Genomic DNA, 19,565 nt, shown 5'->3' on the forward strand with positions numbered 1-19,565 from the left:
TGGGCTTCAGGGCAGGGAGGAGGTGGTGGAGTCGGAGAGGAACTTGAGAGCTCAAGAGGCCTTATCTAAGGCAGGCAGCTTCCACTGAGCCCTCATCTTCCAGTGTTGAAAGAAGCGCTAAGTTGTTCAGAGTAGATCATAAGAGATCTCATCACAAGGAAAGAAATCTTCGTGTTTTTTTTTTCTTTTTTTTTTTGGTATCTATATGAGATGATAGATTATCAGTAAACTTGCTAAGGTAGTCTTCACAATATATGTAAGTCAAACCACTATGCTGTAATCCTTATACTTAGTGCTGCGTATCAATTATAATCTCAGGAAAATGAGAGAAAAGAAGACCTTCATTGTGTAAAATTTAAAAATTTTGACACATTGGTATGTACTATACATATCAATACAAAAATTTGGCTGCTGGCTTATGCCTTCAGTATAGAAGATTAGGCAAAGTGAACTGCTCCCTTCAGGCATTCCAAATCTATGACATTTATGTCTACAGGAAATCATAAAGGTTTATGTTTCTCTTGTTTGAATACAGTCTTTGCTTCCCCCATTCTTAAATATAAGAAGAATTTGTGTAGTGCATCATGACATATAAAGTGCTTTTCATATTTACTGTCTGTTTTAATGTACCATCACCATTTAAGTTCAAGGTTAGGTTATCTTCATATGTTTATGCCATGCAAAATCTTCAAGCTCTTTTACAAAGGGTCATCTTACTAATATTCTCAAAATCTGTCTTTTCTCTTTGATTCAATAATTGCCTTTGTTTCGTTGGCATTTCTCTTCCATTCCTTTGTAGTTTTGTGAATATCTTCTCATGCTACTTTACACAATAGAACATAACGTTCGCAAATTAATCATTCACTGAACCTATTTTGGTTGCCATTGTTGCTGCTGCTGTTCTTTTCTGTTAATAGAACATCTTGTATATTTCAGTACACTCCTTACCTTTTGGGCCAGAAGGGATTGTATGAATGTGTGTGTGTTTCCTTTAGTAGTTATTTTTTTAAAAAATAGCATACTAAATTACCCTGTGTAGTATAACTTCTCTCCTGTCCCCAAAATCCTCATGACAGGGAAAGAGGTAGAAGCAAATGTCTATGTATTTGCAATGAAACTAGGAGAGATTTTTCTCTGTTACTTATTTTATATCTTCTTAAAATCATTTGTATAACTTTTATAATAAGGTAAAAGTGTTTTGAAATCATGTTCTCTTTTTATTCCTAAGCTCATTAAACCCTCCTCTTGCTTTCATAAACGACTATAAAACTGGAATCATTTTCCTTCCCATTCTCTTTCTTTTTACATTATAAAAGTTGTAATTGGTTATTTTCTCCCCACCTGCTTGTCTTGAAAAATTTCAAACCCACAGAAAAGTTGCAAAGATTGAAAAATAATGACTATATTCTCTTCCCCTTGATTCACCAACTGTTAACATTTTATCACAAGTCTTACATTCTGTTTTTCTCTCTCTGCCTCTGTATATGTGTGTGTGTATTTGTACCATTTCAAGGGTGACTACAAATTTTAAAAACTCACATTTTATTTAAAATTTAGACTATTTTGCAGCTAAAATCTTTAGGAGATAGTATCTAGTTGATGTCCTGGACAGCTTTTCTTACAGAGCTGCCCTTTGGTTCTGTGTAGTCTCATTGAGCACAAATATTTGCAGTATATGGGCTTCCCAGCTGACACAGTGGTAAAGAATCTATCTGCAATGCAGGAGATGCAAGAGACATGGGTTCAATCCTTGACTTGGGAAGACTCCCTGGAGTAGAAATGGCAACCCACTCCAGTATTCTTGCCTGGAAAATTCCATGGATAGAGGAACCTGGAGTGCTAAAGTCCACAGGATCACCAAGTTGGACACGACTGAGCTACTGATTGCATGCACATGCGTGCACATACCCACACACACACATATTCACAGTATATAGCCAAGGTCATCTAGAACATGGTACTTCAAGAACATAATATTTCTGTTTTAGGAATGAGTTCTCATAATTTCATTATATATTTGAACTATCAACCAAAATTTAGAGCAGTTTTCTCCAAAATGTCCAGTGCTATCAACTGAACTGAACTTACCAAACAGTAAGTTCTTAGGTAAAAGGAATCTAACTCAATTTAATGACTTGGAAAATGCTATGATAATAATCTATGTCATATATTGCCACCGTGTTCTGGAATTTACCTCCATTTGGTTCCATAGTATTGCATAGTCATTGATAAGGCGGTAAGATAGTCCAGGTTCAAATACTGACTGTACTACTTACTATGTGGGGGCTTCTCTGGCAGCTCAGTGATAAAAGAATCCACCTACCAATGCAGGAGCTGCAGGTTCAATCCTTGGGTCTGGAAAATCCCCTGGAGAAGGAATGGCAACCCATTTCAGTATTCTTACTGGGAAATCCCATGATCAGAGGAGTATGACCAGCTGCAGTCCATAGTGTCAAAAAGGAGTCGGACATGAATTAATGACTAAAAAACAACAACTTACTATGTGACCATGAACAAGTTATGAAACCTTTCTGTGGTTGTCCCTTCATCTGCCAACTGGAGATGAGAACAGAATACATGAAAAAAAAAATAGTGATGATAAAGTGATGTAACTCATGGCATACAATAAGCTTTCATATTGTCATTAGCAGTTTTCATTCCTGTTCACCACATGCAGATCTTGTGTGATTTTTGTAACTTCCATCTGGTCTTCACGACTCCAGCTTCTTCCCGTTCTAGCCCATCCTGCCTGCCCCTCCACTTGGCCCTTGGGTGACAGGGTCAAAATACCAGCTTCTTCTTATGTGAAATTGGCTTGGACTCAAGGCCAAAAATGTGTTTTAGTCTTCTTTTCTCCCAAGTTAAACTTAATTTGAACCCTGTAGGCTTCACCAAAAGGGCCTGAGCATGGCCTAGTCTGTACACCTCTGTAAGCACTAACGTGATCACGGTACTTCACTGCTCAGAGACCCTCTGTCATTCCCATTCCACACCAATTAAGACCAGAGTCCTCAGTAATCATCATTGCCACTAACTGAACTTCTTAGTTACGTGCCAGATAATATATTTTCTGCTTTATTATTTCATTTTGTATATTTAATTCTCAAACCACTCCGTTGAGTAAAGGGTTATTATCCATCTGTAATTTACAAATAAGAAACTGAGGCTCAGCACCATGAAGCAACTTCTTGGTCAGCATAGCACTGTTGGGAAGCAGTCATTTTGGGCACTGAGTCTGGGCTGACGCCTGCAAAGCCTGTCCTTTCAAAGTATGAAGCTGCACCACCTTTTCAGCCTGTGTGTGAGCTCTGGTTATCCAGGTCAGGAGACCTGTCTTCCCTCTGTGCTCTCCTCTGATTTACCCCCAGACATCTGTGCTGTTATTGCTCCCTGAACATGTTGTGTCCTTTGAAATCTTTGTCTGTTTTTTTTTTTCTCGCTGTTCTCTTTACCTGGATTATGTTTCCCCCCTTTTCCATTCATGTACCTTCCAATTGTCCTTTATGGTCCTGTTCAGAGGCCACGTCCTCTGCGAAGCCTTCACTGATTCTACCCACTTTTCTTCCCCAAAAGTTGTTCCAATTTATATTATATTAGTAATTTGTAGAACAGTCATTTGTGACGTCTTTCTGTTTCCTTGTATTATTAGTTCTTTTAAGGACCAGATCATACAGTTTTTCATCCCTGAACATCAGGTACTTTGATGATGCTGATAATAAAATGATGATGATTATTTGGACAATGGTTGTTTGTTCATTAAATCCCTCCTTTGTGTCACATACAGTGCTGGGTGCTTCGTATGCATTGTCTTGGTTTCACAGACTCCGAGAGACACACTTTCAGGATCTTTGTCTACTTAACTATAAAGTGGGAATGAGGACATTCATAATTTTTTATTGAGAGTTGTTAGGAAAGGATGGAGCCAGGATTCACAGGTCTGTCAAATTCCAAAATGATACTCTTTTCCACCACACAGTGCTGTCTGCTTTGCACATAGTAGATAGTCAGGAAATACTGGTGGCATTCTTTTGCACCCCCGGCTTTGCCTTTTCTGGTACGTGTTAAGAAGGACACTCAAAGGCAAAACTAACAAATATCTTTGTACATGTAGGAAATGCTTAAGCCAGTTTGTCCATTGCATTTTGTAATGTATTTTAGTCCAATGTACAAATAACCAACTTTGTTTTTTAGCTTAAATTGCCATAAAATTATATTGGCAAGTATATTATAGAATGCACACTGAGAGAAATAGTCAGTGGTATTATAGAATTTTCTTCTTCTCAGAAGTTTTTAAAAAATTTCCTGTTGTCTTGTTAGTTCATGGAATTTGGAGCTTGCTGTAGATGATTTATTGCTGAAAGCCTCATAAGGATTTGGTTATTATAAAATCTATATAATTCAGTGCTTTTCCATGGATCTCTAGGGTCTTGTGGGAGTGAGGCTTCTATGTGAGCGACCTCTCAAGAGTCATTGGTAATAATTCATCGACATCATCATCAAAGAAGTTGTTTTCCTGAGATGGTCCATTTGGGGATTATAAGCAAAGAGCTTCTAGTACTGGATAGAAAGTTGTTCACATGTCCCCACCTTCTCTGAATCCTTTTAAACTTACTAGTTTTTTAATAACCATACATTTATATTTTATCTTTAGGGTAGTATAAAATTTGATGCTCTAACCCCTTACTGGGGCTTCCCTCATAGCTCAGTCGGCCAAGAATCTGCCTGCAATGCAGGAGACCTGGGTTTTATTCCTGGGTCAGGAAGATCTCCTGGAGAAGGCAGTGGCACCCCACTCCAGTACTCTTGCCTGGAAAATCCCATGGACAGAAGAGACTGGTAGGCTGCAGTCCATGGGGTCGCTAAGAGTCGGACACGACTGAGCGACTTCACTTTGACTTTTCACTTTCATGCATTGGAGAAGGAAATGGCAACCCACTCCAGTGTTCTTGCCTGGAGAATCCCAGGGACGGTGAAGCCTGGTGGGCTGCCGTCTATGGGGTCGCACAGAGTCGGACACGACTGAAGCGACTTAGCAGCAGCAGCGGGAAGATCTCCTGGAGAAGGAAATGGCAATCCACTCCAGTATTCTTGCCTAGAGAATCCTATAGACAGAGGAACAACCTAGCAGACTACAGTCCATGGGGTCGCAAGAGTTGGACATGACTTAGTGACTAAACCACCACTAACTCCTTATTGAAACACAGAAAAATAGTAGAAAAGAACATAGACTTTGGAGTCAAATTGTACCACTATAGATGTTTGTGGGCATATGCTGTCACTTCCATGAAGCCTACTTCCTTATCTATAAAAATGGAATTTACATGTTTAACATGAGGGCTATAGTTAACAATATAATGTATATTTGAAAGTTACTAAGAGAGTCAATCTTAAAAGTTACCATCTTAAGGAAAAAAATTATATCTATATCAAGTTATGGATGTTAACTGAGCTTATTGTAATTATTTTGCAGTATATATACATATGAAATCATTCTGTACTACACCTGAAACTAATACAATGTTTTATATACACACACACACACACACACACACGTCAGTTATGTCAATAAAACGGGAAAATTTTTAAATAAAATGGTATTTATAATATTTACTTTGCATAGTTACTGTCAACTAGTAGTATTTAATATAAAATTACTGAATGATACCCATCAGTATCATTAGTAGAAATAGGTCATACTTCTTTTTTTTCCTTTGAATTCAAGGTTTTAGCTAGTTGGTGGGATAAGCCATCCGTGAAAATTGTATTACAAAAGTTATTTTGTTTGCCAAGACTAAAATAATGATATTTCAATCAAAAAAAATTTTTTTTTCCAAATGCTTTAAGTGGTTATCCAAGACTCTGGCTAGCACCTTTCCATGTGAACTATTATCAGTTAAGACAGTTATCACTCTAAAGCAGTGCTCAAATGAAAACTGGGGAATTCTTAATTTCCCCCATTGAATTAGTTGTCAATTCACTTCAATAAAAAGAAAGTCTTTTAAGCCTTGGGTACTGGATGGGCACTGGGCATACTTCTACACAGAATTTTACAATAAGCTGTACTTCTTAATGGCTTCCCTGATAACTCAGTTGGTAAAGAATCTGCCTGCAACGCAGGAGACCCCGGTTCGATTCCTGGGTTGGGAAGATCCGCTGGAGAAGGGATAGGCCACCCACTCCAGCATTCGGACCTGGAGAATTCCATGGAGAGTATAGGCCATGAGGTCGCAGAGTCGGACACAGTTGAGCTTTGCTTAAGAAATGAAGCATCTAAGAACATATTGATTATTTTTTCTCTGCTCTATGTAACTCATTTTAATATGATGCTGTTTAAAAATCACATGCATTTTACATCGTTTTTAAATACTTAATATGGTTTGCTTTAAGCCATGTCAAATCTACATTTTTCCTCTCAGTAGGAAAAAAAATAAACCCAACAAAGTGTCTAGATCCATCACCACGTTTGATTACTGGAATTAGAAACCACTGGGTCTTTTTCTTTTTCAATGTAACCCTTGTTTTGCAGAGAAGAGCTGGTGTCCTCCGAGGACCTGCTGGAGTGGCTGCGGCCTTTCTGTGCCAACGACGCCTGGCCCGTGCGGCCCCGCATCCATGTGCTGCAGATTCTGGGACAGTCGTTTCACCTGACTGAGGAGGATGGCAAGCTCCTCGTGTTCTTCAGAACGGAGGCCATCCTCAAAGCCACCTGGCCCCAGAGACAGGTGAGGGTGCATCTGATGGTCATGTCCTGATTCTTTTAAACCCCCTTCAAGTGAATAATCAGCTTGTTAATGCAGTCTTCCCCTTGTGTTCATCAGTACAGCTATGTAGCAGTTAAATATGTGCAACACAGTTTGTTTTTACTTCTCCATGTTTGAATATACAGAGTAGATGATGCCTCAGTCACCTGACATGTATATATAATTTTTCTCTTCATAGGATACAGTCAGGGTTTTTCATAGTATCAGTTAATTAGGGCAGCTCGCCCTTTCCCTGGAGAGATACAGATCTAAGTGGTAATGCAGTATGCAGTTTGCTGCTGCTGCTGCTAAGTCGCTTCAGTCGTGTTCAACTCTATGCGACGCCATAGACGGCAGCCCACCAGGCTCCCCCGTCCCTGGGATTCTCCAGGCAAGAACACTGGAGTGGGTTGCCATTTCCTTCTCCAACGCATGAAAGTGAAAAGTGAAAGTGAAAGTGAAGTCGCTCAGTTGTGTCCGACCCTCAGCGACCCCATGAACTGCAGCCTACCAGGCTCCCCTGTGCATGGGATTTTCCAGGCAAGAGTACTGGAGTGGGGTGCCATTGCCTTCTCCGAGAGTGCCCCTGGGAACCCCCAAGCCATGGCTGGTATCTGAAGTCAGGGCAGTCTTAACCAATGAACGTGAAGTCGCTCAGTCGTGTCCGACTCTTTGCGACTCCACGGACTATAGCCTATCAGGCTCCTCTGTCCATGGGATTTTCCAGGCAATAGTACTGGAGTGGAATGCCAGTGTGCAGTTTAGCTCATTCATTTTGTCCTGCTCTGCCCAGGCACTCAAATGCCCTCTCTCCTATATGTAGACAGACACAATGTAGCAGAGACATAAGATCTTGGTTTCTTCATTTCATCGTGCAAGGCTCACTCAGTCCATCACCTCTCTGGATCCTTCCCTGACGGTTTCAAATTTAACTGAACTTTGAACTCCACACATTTAATCTATTATTATTATTATTATTACTACTTCTGCTACTTAAAGTTTTGTCTTCCCGCTACCTGAAAACTCAGAAACCCTGGCGAATATACTTAACATTTTTCAAAGCCCTCTAAGAATGCTGTGCATACATTCAGAGCTTAAATGCTTGTTGACTAAGTGAAAATGCTAATTCCTAAATCAAAGAAATACGGTGGCTGTTGAATTTTGGCTTAGATTCTAAACTGATGCATCCTGAAGATACTGGATCTAAGAGTCAGCACTTAATCAAGTGCTATAGCTTGCAGACTATAGGCCAGTAAAAGTTAGAAAGTAAGACTTGCTTTCTAATCTTCAAAAGAGCTTCCTGGAAGTCTGACTCCAACCCACTGTACCTTCTCATTTTAAAACTTTGCCTTATAATTTCTGTTAGTATCCTTATTTCACTTAAAGAACAATGAACCTCCTTTTTTAAAAAAAAGAACCAAAAATTAAAAATATTTCAAGACTCATCTCAGGACATCTCCTGAATTACCTTCTACATTCTTATTTCCCTCTGTGAGAGAAATAGGTAAATACTATCTATTCTTCAAAGTTAGAGAATTTGAGCTTCAAAAAAGATGGATTTATTGAATATTCTCTAATCCTGCCACATTGCTGAAACAGTATATTAAAGCCACTAATATCTGAATGATACTCTGAAGCATCATGACCATATCAAATTATTTAGTCTTAACATTTTGCTTTGAATTGCATTAAGAGACCACTAACAGGCTTTCTCAAGAGCAGGCTGTGAGCAGAAGTGCACTGGGCTGCGACAGACCCTGCAGGCCCCTGGCACAGTGGACGTTAGGAGTGTGTGTGTTTTCAGCAGACCCGAAGGTTCTCGTGGCATTCCTGAGGTTAAGCAACAAACTAGGTCACCTTATTTTCACCAAGTGGAACCTTAGGTTCCGTCTCATCCTGAAACAAGTGAATGCTCTTACTTTTATGCATTTTTCTGACAGACCCTCCATTTTTCAAGTTCTCACCCTTTTTTCAGTTTTCTCTTCCTTGATGGCTGGAGCCTGGCAGGTCAATGAAGCCTGTTTCTCTCGAGCCTCACTTCATGTCACATCAGATCCATGCGCCAGAAATATTATGAAACAGGGTGGAAACCAGGAAAGGGAGAAAATGCCCATTTCATCTATCATGTTGAAACATTAGAACATGCACTCTAATTTGGCTCTAAACACTTCAGAAATCATATAAGTATACCCACTGCTTTTATGCTTTCCTCAATGTTCCAGTTATATTCATAGAACAAGTTGTAACTTTTATATGACTTGGTCTCCACCCTCCCTCTACCATTGTTTCCAGTCTCAGAGAAGATTCTTACACTGTGAGCCTTGGCTGCTTGTGTGTGAAATGGAGCCTTGAACCAGAGGAGACAGAGGATGCCTTGCTCACCTCTGTCATTTCTTTGACATGTGTTAAACTGTTGTTTTCGTCCCCATGTCCCAAACACCTAGAAGACCCCAAACTGTTGTTTGCATGGGCTCTCGTTTTCTTAATTTCTCCCTATCTCCGTCTCCATTCTCAAAGGCAATATTAAGGAGAGAGATGGATTCTTACAGAGCAAAGATAAGAACAGATAATGACACTGCAACGTTCAGTTACCAGAAACTGTGGGACTGCCACCTTCACCGTGGCTGGTAATCCTCTTAGGCAGACTTTGCGTACATCAAAGAGGGGCTTAATATTTAATTATCCTCGAGGTGCCCAAAGTAGTGGCCCCACAAATCAACATGTTGCCAGGAAACCAGCCAGCTCCTGCAAAATTCAGTACACAGTCTGTAGCCTGCTACCTCATGGTTCTCAGAGAGACAGCGATTTCTACTTTTCTAATGATTAGTTAACAGAATTAAAAATTCAGAGGCCCTCAATTTTCAACAGCATGAGAGGCCTTCCTTTCCACCCCAGAAATGTGCCCCAGCGTGGAGGGCAACAGGGAGGCAGGAAGAGGGGAGGGAGAAGCTTAACAGGGGGAGGGGGAGAATGGACTGTGTTAATTCTTTTGGTACAAATTGTCTGAGTTTTTCAGGTTTTGTAATTTTCTAGTTAACTGGTGCATGAAAAATATGGGTCAAAATACTGATGTTTCCTTAAAAAATTCCATATCCCATCACCTCAATTTTTTTTCTGGTTTTATGTAAAAAAAAAAAAAAATTCACCTAAAAAAAGAACATTGTAAAATTTCAGTCTGAATTTGTGGTTGTAAGTAATCAACAGAAAAATGAGTTTAAGACAATTTTCAACCTCATTACAAATTCATGTATACATGGAAGGACATATTAGTCCTTCTGGTCAGAGGCCAATTTGGTGACATTTGCTGAAACAAACAAAATACTCATTTTTTTGTCAGAACTCAGACAAAGATCAATAGGAAGAGTTATGTGTGCAAAGGTTTATTTAGTTCCATACAAAAGATTTACTGTAACCTTAAGTGTGTTCAAAGCTAGGACTCATTGTCATAAATAATTCTCTTAATCAAACATAGGCTATTACTTGATGTTAAAAATATGTATTCACATAAGTGTATCTCTAAGAGGCGTGAAATCACAATCCTAGAACTAGAAGACATGTTTGAAAGCACCCTTGTTCAAGAGACATATTTTAAAGAGAAGGATGTCCAGAAATGAAGAAGTCACGTCCTCAGATTTTAGCATAAACATCCGGTCACAACCTATTTTGTGAGATTTTTTTTTTTTTTTCTCTTCTAATCACTTACCACTATCTGCTAACTTCCTCCTGCTTATCTGCCTGTCTATTATGTGATGTGTTTTTTTCTTCCATTAGAATACAAATTCCATGAAAACAGGGAACCTACAAACAGTAAATATTTGTTGAATTGATGAATATTAAATCTTAAAAGCCCTGTCCAAGGTCACCTTTAAAGTGGCAAGGCCGGGAATCCTGACATTCAGTCCAATGTTCTTGTCATGAATGATGATTAGACCATGCTGCTGCACCCTTATATGCAAATAAAATGATCTGCTTGGAATAATGGAAGTGTTTCCTTGCAGAGTGGCCTGGTGCTTTTAGATTGAAACTATTTTGTATTAATTTGCCATATTTTGCTGACAGTGATTTCTGATCAACCAGTTGCTTCTCATGTGGAAGCAAACAAATCCTAAGCATGTCTGTCCAAGATATGAGTGAGAGATTGATGTGCCCTTTTCCCTAAAATGACTAAAGTTGAGCAAGCATCTGTGTTACTGGGTTCTGCAGATGTTTGGAGACCTTGAGAAGGTCCCTCCTTACGAATAATGGGTTCTTCCTCTTAATTTCATCCTCTGGGCACTGGCATCCTTGGGGAAGAAGAAGGGACTGTGGAATGTCTCCTAAAGTGCACGTCACTGCATCTCAGCTTTAAAACGACCTTGGAAAGTAGTTACCAATTGTTCTGGTTTAGATGAAATCACGTGACTTAGAAGATGAGGTCACATGGCCTACCCAGCTTGTGAGCAATAGATCCTTGTGATCCAGAGGCCTATTTACTGCTCTTCTTCCTATTTGCCGGGGGATACATTGAGCAGTAACATTTGTGTTGTCCTTTGTTGTTACTGTGTTGTCCCTTTCTCTTCCCACAGTCACTCTATGTGGATAGAATGTGATTAGATGTGAAGAATCAGGAGTTTGATTCAGAGCACAGAAAGCATTGCTTCATCTTTTTAGCATTTTTCACTCTCTTAGTACACTGCATTGTGTATGTTAACTGCTGCTAGCTAAAATTCTGAAAAATGCCATGACTACTAACTATTGTTTGAACCAAACATCATGTGAAATATTCATTGGAGAGTCTCCAAACATAGATTGTGCACCATTCACTGTGCTATGCTCTGGAGATAGACAAAGCAAGTAGTATGAAAAACATTTAGGCTTTTCACCGTGTAGACCTGCTTTCCAGTCCCAGCTTCATCATTCAGTAGCTCTGTGAAACAGTTACTGACCCTCTTACAACCTCAGTTTCCTCGTGTGTAAAATGGGAATAATAGATAAATGTTGTGGGAGTTAAATGAATCATTCATGCAGAGCTCCTACTCCAGTCCAGGTAGATAGATCCTGTTGGTGTGAGGGCTCCAGTCTGGTGGAGAACGTAGATTTGTAAACAAAGCTAATACCCTAAGTGCACGGGTGCTGTGATGGAAGTCTGCACAGTGGGTGGGGCTTGGGAGGGCAGGTCGCTGTTCAGTCTGGGGGCAGGAAGACTGCTCTAAGGAGAGGATTCTTGACCTGAACTCGGCACAGCTGGGTGTATGGTCTGGAGGCAAGAGGTGCGTACTCAGTGACTGCTTGGGTACAGAAGTGAGACACGAGCCCGGTGCCCCTCCAATTTCTGCTGAAGTTACCAGGGAGGAAATGATGCTCTGTAATTAGCTGGGAAACACAGGAGAAATCCTGTGAATTATGGAGCAAGAAAATTATGGAGAACTTATAGAGAAAGATCCCAAGTTCAGGGCTATGTCAGTAGTATGTTTTAATTCTCAACAGCACTTTCTTTTCTGGGGTGGGGGTGAAATAGGGCATCCTGTTTATCCTGTCACACAGGCACACTGTCCTCATAGCCTTGTGTGGGTCTGAGTTCACCAGCAGCCACCTCCTGGGAAGTAGACTTGAGTTTAGTAATCACCACTGGACGGGATGGCTTTGATTCCATCTCAAGGCCTTCTCCTGGGGTCAGCTCCAGTCCCAGTTGGCCTAATTTGTAGTGGGACAGTTTACAGCCAAGTGTCCTTTGCTTAGAGGTGTGATGGCCTTAGTGGTTGTGCTCCTAATGGGTTTTGCCTCTGTTGTCTCTTCATCCTTCCAGTGAGTTAGAAGGAAAAATGGAGGGAAAAGGCAGGAAAATACAAGTGTTTGAATACTGGAGAGTGGTAGGGATATGAGGTCGCTGGACATAACTTCTGTTATTTTTTTTTGACTTTTCATTGACTTACTGAAAAAATTATGTAAATTTTACAAAAAATTTTACATACTTTTCATGCAGCTTCACTAAATATTACCATCTCAAATGACCACGGCTAACACTGATGCAGTACCTTGTTGAATTTACACGTCATTCAGATTTTGTCAGCTGTCCCACTTGGTCCACATCCCGTGCAGGTCACACATTGCATCTAATGCCATGTCTCCTTACTGTCCTGTAATCTAAAACAGTTTCTCATTCTTTTCTTCCCCCTTTTATGGCCTTGACATTTTTAAAAACACTAGACAATTATTTTGTGAAAGGTCACTAAATTTGACTTTGTCTGAGTTTTGTTCATGTATGCAAGTTGTGCATTTTTGGTGAGAGTACCACAGAAGTGACGTTGGCTCCTTGCCAGTACATTATCTTGGGAGACCCACGGTACTTATGTGTTCTTTTACCAGTAGTGTTCATTTGCATCACTTGATTGAGGTGGTGTCAGCCATGTTTCTTCTCTGTGAAATTATCTTTTTCCCTTTGGGATTAATAAATGTCTTGTGGTGAGGTACTTTGAGATTGTGTAAACACTTTCTCATCACATTTTTACCAGTTAATTTTGGCAGACATTGATGATTATTGCCTGAGTTAATGATCACTGTGGTATTCCCCAAATGGTATTTTTTTTATCATTTGTTCTTCCCTTATATTATTTATTCATTTATTTATTTATATCACTACTCAAGGATTCTCATTTTGTCTTATGGTTGTAATCTATTACTATCACTGTTTTCATTTTTTTGCTCCAGTTATCTCAGATTTAGCCACTGGGAACCTTTCAAGTTTCCTCCTGGATCATTTTCACTCGTGCCCATTCCATCACTTTTTGTACACAAATGTTTGAAACCCTCTTACACTTTGCCTACTCACATCCAGATTAAATCACTGACTTTTTTTTTTTTTTTTTTTTTTTTAATAAAGAATGGTATTTAGAAGCCGAGACTGGAGTACTAGGTATAGTGATGGATTTGGTGGTATATATAGCTTTTAGATGCTCTAAGGGGACAGAGCACAGGTAAGTCTATGTCTCTTTTTATATCTATTTGTATTCACTTTTAAGACCATGAATTTGTGTTGATACTTCCAGTGCCAGTCCAGTTTATTCTAGTCTTTTCTTTTTCCCTATTTATAAACTCCTTTCTCCGTCAGTGAGAAGCTTGACTCTCCTTATCCATAGTGCATTTATTTGTTTAATCCCAGGAACAGATAAAGTAGTAATGGAAATTCCAAGCAACTTACTAGATAGAATATTTGTGTAGAGCTCTTTTTGTGTTTAGCCTTAGAGTTAAAAGTACTTAATCTTTTTTCAAGATTTTGTCTCTCTCTTTCTCTTTTTCACATACACACACCACCTCCAGTGTGATTAGTTATTCACTTATAGTACTGATAGATTAATTTTATTTGTTTCTATGGTTGTCCCCGTTCTTATTTATTTCAAATATGGATGTACTTTTTGAATATGTGAAACATTTACATGGAATGTGAGAGGTCATTCTTTGGAATTTGGTGTTTTTTTTCTTTTTCACTTATGGTATTTTGAAGTTTAGACATTCCCAACCTATAATTATACTGAATATACCAGTTTTATTCTTGTTCTTTTTGTTTTAGAGGATATATGGGCATTCTACGTATAGAATATCTAGGAGCCCACATAACTCAGCGGCCGCCATTTTCTTCTTCTTTGCGTAACTCTCTGCATAGTTTCTAGCTGTAAAAAATAGATGCAAGATAAAAGCTCTGAATGTTCTAGCAGAAATCTGTTTTTACTTAAGTTGAGAAGATGCTTATGTGCTGTCAGTTTTCATGTTTTATAGGGATGTTTGTGAATTGACCATTAGGCTTTGTATGTGTATTTTATCACTGAAACCTCATAATAACCCTTTGATGGAGGTTTTATTATAATTCCATTCAACGCATGAGCAAATAAGCACAGAGTAGTTAAGGAGTCTTTACAGTATCTTTGCTAAAACATAGCAGAATGATGTGTTATTATTCTTTTTTATGTATTAGGTGTTCACTATTATGAACTACCAATACTGTTGCCACCATAATAGCTCTGTGTTAACTCAGTGTTAGATACCTATTCAGGTGTGTGTGTCTCTATATATGTTGTCCTGTATTATGTTATATATTATGTTATATTATTCTCAAAATACCCTGATAGGTTAGGTATTATTACCTTATTTTTACAAATGAAAACACCAAGGCTTGGTGGGAGATTTTCACCTGATCACAGAGCTATTAAGAGACAGGGCGAGTATTCCATCTGAGTCTAGTGATAGACTACAGCGAAAGCATATCTGGCTCCATGAATTAGTCTATTACTACTTTATCAACTTTCACTAAAAAACAAAGTCTGGCCTTAAAGATTTCACTTGTATAGCAGTTCTTTAAAGTAAGCGTGTACTTCTAGAGGCTCATATTGGAGTGATTGATTATTTGTCCTAAAGAAAAAGTTTATAAGGCAAAATCTTTCTTATTATTTTAAAACAAAGTATTTCCCCCTTCATATGTCTCATTTGAAAGATGTTGTCGTTAAGCATTATGTTTAGCACCTGAAAATGTGCATTATGTATTGAGGTTACAGCAGCACTCACTTATGGAGCGGGACCACGGGATGCTTTATTGTGTCATTTCTAGTTTTAGAGATACAGTAAAATAAGTAGGCTGGAGAACATGGCTCATAAGTGCGATCGCCAGCTTCTTCTGTATATTTCTGTGTTTGTGCGCCCCACATACAACTCCAAGCGTCTGGAAAGCCCTTGGGAACTTAATTCTGTCATTGGGTTCCCTCTCCATCCTAAGGATGTGTTTGCCACACACTAGCACGGACTTTTTAATGGCGATTGAGGACCCTTTATTCTTGAGCAGTTCACAAAAAGACACTCATTTCCCTAATACACCTTCGGAAAGAAGCAGAGGCTAAATGTGTGTGCCCATGAGCAGAGGCAAAGGTAGGAAGTAAATCAGGGTCTCACTTGTTTATTGCTGATCAGGACACCCTTCCTGTGGTAGACACTCTTCCCTCCATGTGGGTTTGGGAACATTGTTTGAACCCTCAGGCTGTCTCAGCAGCACATTTTGCCTTTATTACAAACAGTGCAAGATATAGTAGTTACGAAATTCTCTCTATAGCTGCATCTATTCTATAGTTCTCTGCCATAGAAATGAGAAAATTGACTAGAAGATAGCTATCCTACTTTGAGTATTTCAACTTTAGTCTTATTTCCACAATTTCATATTTTCTATTAATAAAACTTAAATACTCAGAAATAGGCATAATCATGATTAATGTGGTTTATATTCTTTTATCTAATAATAAATATCAATTACTGTAATTAATCAGCTTCCCTGGTAGCTCAGATGGTAAAGAATCTGCCCATAGTGCAGGAGACCTGGGTTGGATCCCTGGGTCGGGAAGATCCCCTGGTAAAGTAAACAGCTACCCACTGCAGTATTCTTGCCTGAGGAATTCCATGGACAGAGGAGTCTGGGAGGCTACAGTCCATGGGGTCAAATAGACTTGGACATGACTGAGCGACTAGCACTTTCACTTTCACTGTAATTAATGGTAATGATACTGTTTATCGAGTACTTGGACTTCCCTGGTGGCTCATACAGTAAAGCCTCTGCCTACAATGCAGGAGACCTGGGTTCAATCCATGGGTCAGGAAGATCTCCTGGAGAAAGCAATGGCAGCCCACTCCAGTACTCTTGCCTGGAAAATCCCATGGACGGAGGAGCCTGGTAGGCTGCAGTCCATGGGGTCTCGAAGAGTCGGACACGACTGAGTGACTTCACTTTCTTTCTTTCTTCATTGAGTACTTACTGTGTACCAGACACTGGTCTAAGTACTGCTTAGATTAGTGTGGGGTAGTCTGACAGTTTATGACTAATTTCAACAGCTCGTTCAACAGCCTGTGACCTTTTGGTCTTCTGAATATTTGACTTCCCTTCCGCAGAGATGCACATTTGATCCAATGGACACAACAGGTAGTGTTGGCCACCTGGAATCTTACAAGAGAAGTAGTTGTTAATCCCAAACTCCTAATTTGGGATTAACATATACACACTACTGTATATAAAGTAGGTAACCAACAAGGACCTGTTGTATAGCACAGGGAACTCTGCTCAGTATTCTGTAATAACCTATGTGGATACAGAATCTGAAGAAGAATAGATACATGTACATGTATAACTGAATCACTTTGCTATACACTTGAAACTAACATAGCATTGTAAGTCAACTATACTTCAATATTGATGAAAAAAATGGAATAAACTTTAAAAAAAGTAGTAGGTGTAACAGACAGGAATCTAGTCTTCTAGAAGTCATTTCTGTCACCTTTTCATATTTCTACATATCTGTTGAAGTAGGGATTTTTTTGTTTATTTGTTTTGTGTTTTGAAGCCCTGTGTACACACCCAGTTCGGTCTGACTTTTCTGTGTTCCCGAGAGGACTTGCACAGAGCCTTGGATGTCATCTTATGAGCCTTGTAGAACCAGTCTAGTAGCTCATAAACTCACATGGAAGATAGTATACAGTGATGAATAAGCCTACTATCAACAATAATCCTCTACATGTTGCTGATTTTTTCTGTTGATAAAGTACTTTCATAAGCATTAATACCTATTTCGTATTCACAAATATCTGAAGATTAAGCTGCTACTGTTGCCTATAGGAGGGTGCAGATTTCAGGAAAGGTGTCTCAGTTTAAGATAGTCACGTTCATCTTCAAGCAGCCACAGAGAAATTTAAAGTTAAAGCTGTTCTCATCTGAGAATTCGTGGCTGAGTCCACTTTTTCAAGGACAGTGACTCCATGTCTGATAAGGAGCTGCAGCTACTTGACAAATGACTTACCGCAAGGGCTCAAGTCACCCAATTCAGTGAAGAGAAAAACATCACTTTCAGAGACAATAGGGAAAGAGGTATTCTTACGTTTGAGTCTCACTTGAATTCCACCCTTTCAAACCCTGTGATGTTTGGTTAGTGGTGTCAGTGTGGAGTTGCCGCCAGCTCCACAATGCCTGTAAAATCGTGGACATTTTCACCCCCTGCCCAAAAGGGAAGGGACAGAAGTGTTAAAAGAAATATATGTCACTTTCATTTTCACTGGAGAAAAAAGGACAGGATGAAACTAAGTGTAGGGGAAAAAAAGCAATTCTCTCAATTTTATATTTACTTTTCTATGCAAAGCACGCTTAAGAGTCATTCCAAATACATTAACTATTGCACGAATAAGCAATATTTTAAGAAGAGATACAAGTTAACCCAAGATTCCATTATCCTAAAATAGCCATATTTCTTCATGTACTTTTTCTGTCCTGCCTAATCTGTAGGCGTAATTCTTGTTAGAAGAAATCATAGCACACACTTCTGCCTTTTTATATACAGCATATTATGGAGGTGATAATACGAATAATGCCTGCCGTCTATTGTGTGCCTACCATGTGCCAGCCTCTTGCTGGCTATCTTATCCATACCTTTTATTTAATATTCACAACCGTCATAGACTTACGTATCTCTATTTTATGGAAGAGGACCTTAAGCCTCAGAAAGGTCCAGGAATGCCTCCAAAATAAACATTTTTCTGTGTTAACTTTGACTTTTCCAGCACTATTTTAAAGCTGGTCATTTAGTTGAATTTCCCTTTATTGTTTGTTTTAGAGTCTCCTTATATAGTATGTTATGAAGTCTGTTACAAAGTTCTTGTGGAGCATTTGATAGCCACCTACAGTTTTTCCTCGCTGTTTACATAGGTTCTATAGTCATATCATATTGCAGCTATTTGGTCACTGAAGTCAGTTCTCTGTACTTAGACTTTTATGGAATATATTTAGATACTAGGAATATATATTTCAATACAGACTGCAGTACTTCCCAGAAAAGAGAAAATCTGATTATTTCATAGGTCCACATTCATATTCAGCCAGGAGCCTTGTTTTTAGGGAGTTTTAATCCCCATGATACTGATATAAATTATGTGCTCTCATAGCCACTGCAAGCCTCTGAGATGTGTTTGCTTTAACTTTTCTTGTCTTGGAGCAGTACTTCCTCTCCTGATTTTTACATATTTCTTAAAATACTCTTTCAGCTCTACTTTCTCCCTTTCTTCTGGAATTCTGATGAGAAATAACCTTACCCGGGATGTCTTACACTTCTAGGTCAGGACTCAGGAAACACTGGGTCTGAGTGGCTTGCTTCTGTTGTGTCGTTCCTCCAGTCCTGGGGTTCCAAACTAGTTTGCTTTCTTTTTATCATCTATATGAGTTCTCTTTTGGTGTCTCTTTAAGTATTTTCATGGTTATTAGTTGTGCTTAGCAGAGAGGATTAGGGAAAAATGGGTCAAAGCCATTTTGTCCAGGCTGGAAGTTTCTTGCACATTTCTCTTTTATATTTCTTTATACAAAAATTTATTTTGCATTTTAGTTATAAGAATTTATTTTTAAAGCCTTATTAGGGCATTATGAATAAGATAAACATACTATTTTGGTAAGTTTTGATAAACTTAGGTAGTTTAATATGTGGATACAAATCCTAGATTAATATATATATCAAAGTATGCTGGGCTGGTTGAATCACAAGCTGGAATAAAGATTGCTGGAAGAAATATCAACAACCTCAGACATGCAGATGATACCACTCTAATGGCCAAAAGCGAAGAGGAACTAAAGACCCTTCTGATGAGGGTGAAAAAGGAGAGTGAAAAAGCTGGTATGAACTCAAGATTCAAAAAATGAAGATCATGGGCATCCGGTCACTTCAGTTCAGTCACTCATTTGTGTCTGACTCTTTGTGACCCCTTGGACTGCAGCATGTCAGGCTTCCCCGTCCATCACCAACTCCCGGAGCTTACTCAAACTCATGTCCATTGAGTCGGTGA

The 19,565-nt window shown here is 39.1% G+C and overlaps 1 protein-coding gene across 3 annotated transcripts in view; it reads left to right on the top strand.

Annotated features, from left to right (window-relative positions):
- Positions 1-19,565, top strand: part of NBAS (NBAS subunit of NRZ tethering complex) — a 331,354-nt gene that overhangs the window by 282,084 nt on the left and 29,705 nt on the right. For all 3 annotated transcript variants that reach the window (XM_044926228.2, XM_025261541.3, XM_044926229.2), the window contains one exon: positions 6,527-6,722. In XM_044926228.2, coding sequence (XP_044782163.2) covers positions 6,527-6,722 — 196 coding nt within the window. The remainder of the gene's footprint in view (positions 1-6,526; positions 6,723-19,565) is intronic.

The sequence above is a fragment of the Bubalus bubalis genome, chromosome 12 (genome assembly GCF_019923935.1).
Source record: "Bubalus bubalis isolate 160015118507 breed Murrah chromosome 12, NDDB_SH_1, whole genome shotgun sequence".
NCBI lineage: Eukaryota > Metazoa > Chordata > Mammalia > Artiodactyla > Bovidae > Bubalus > Bubalus bubalis.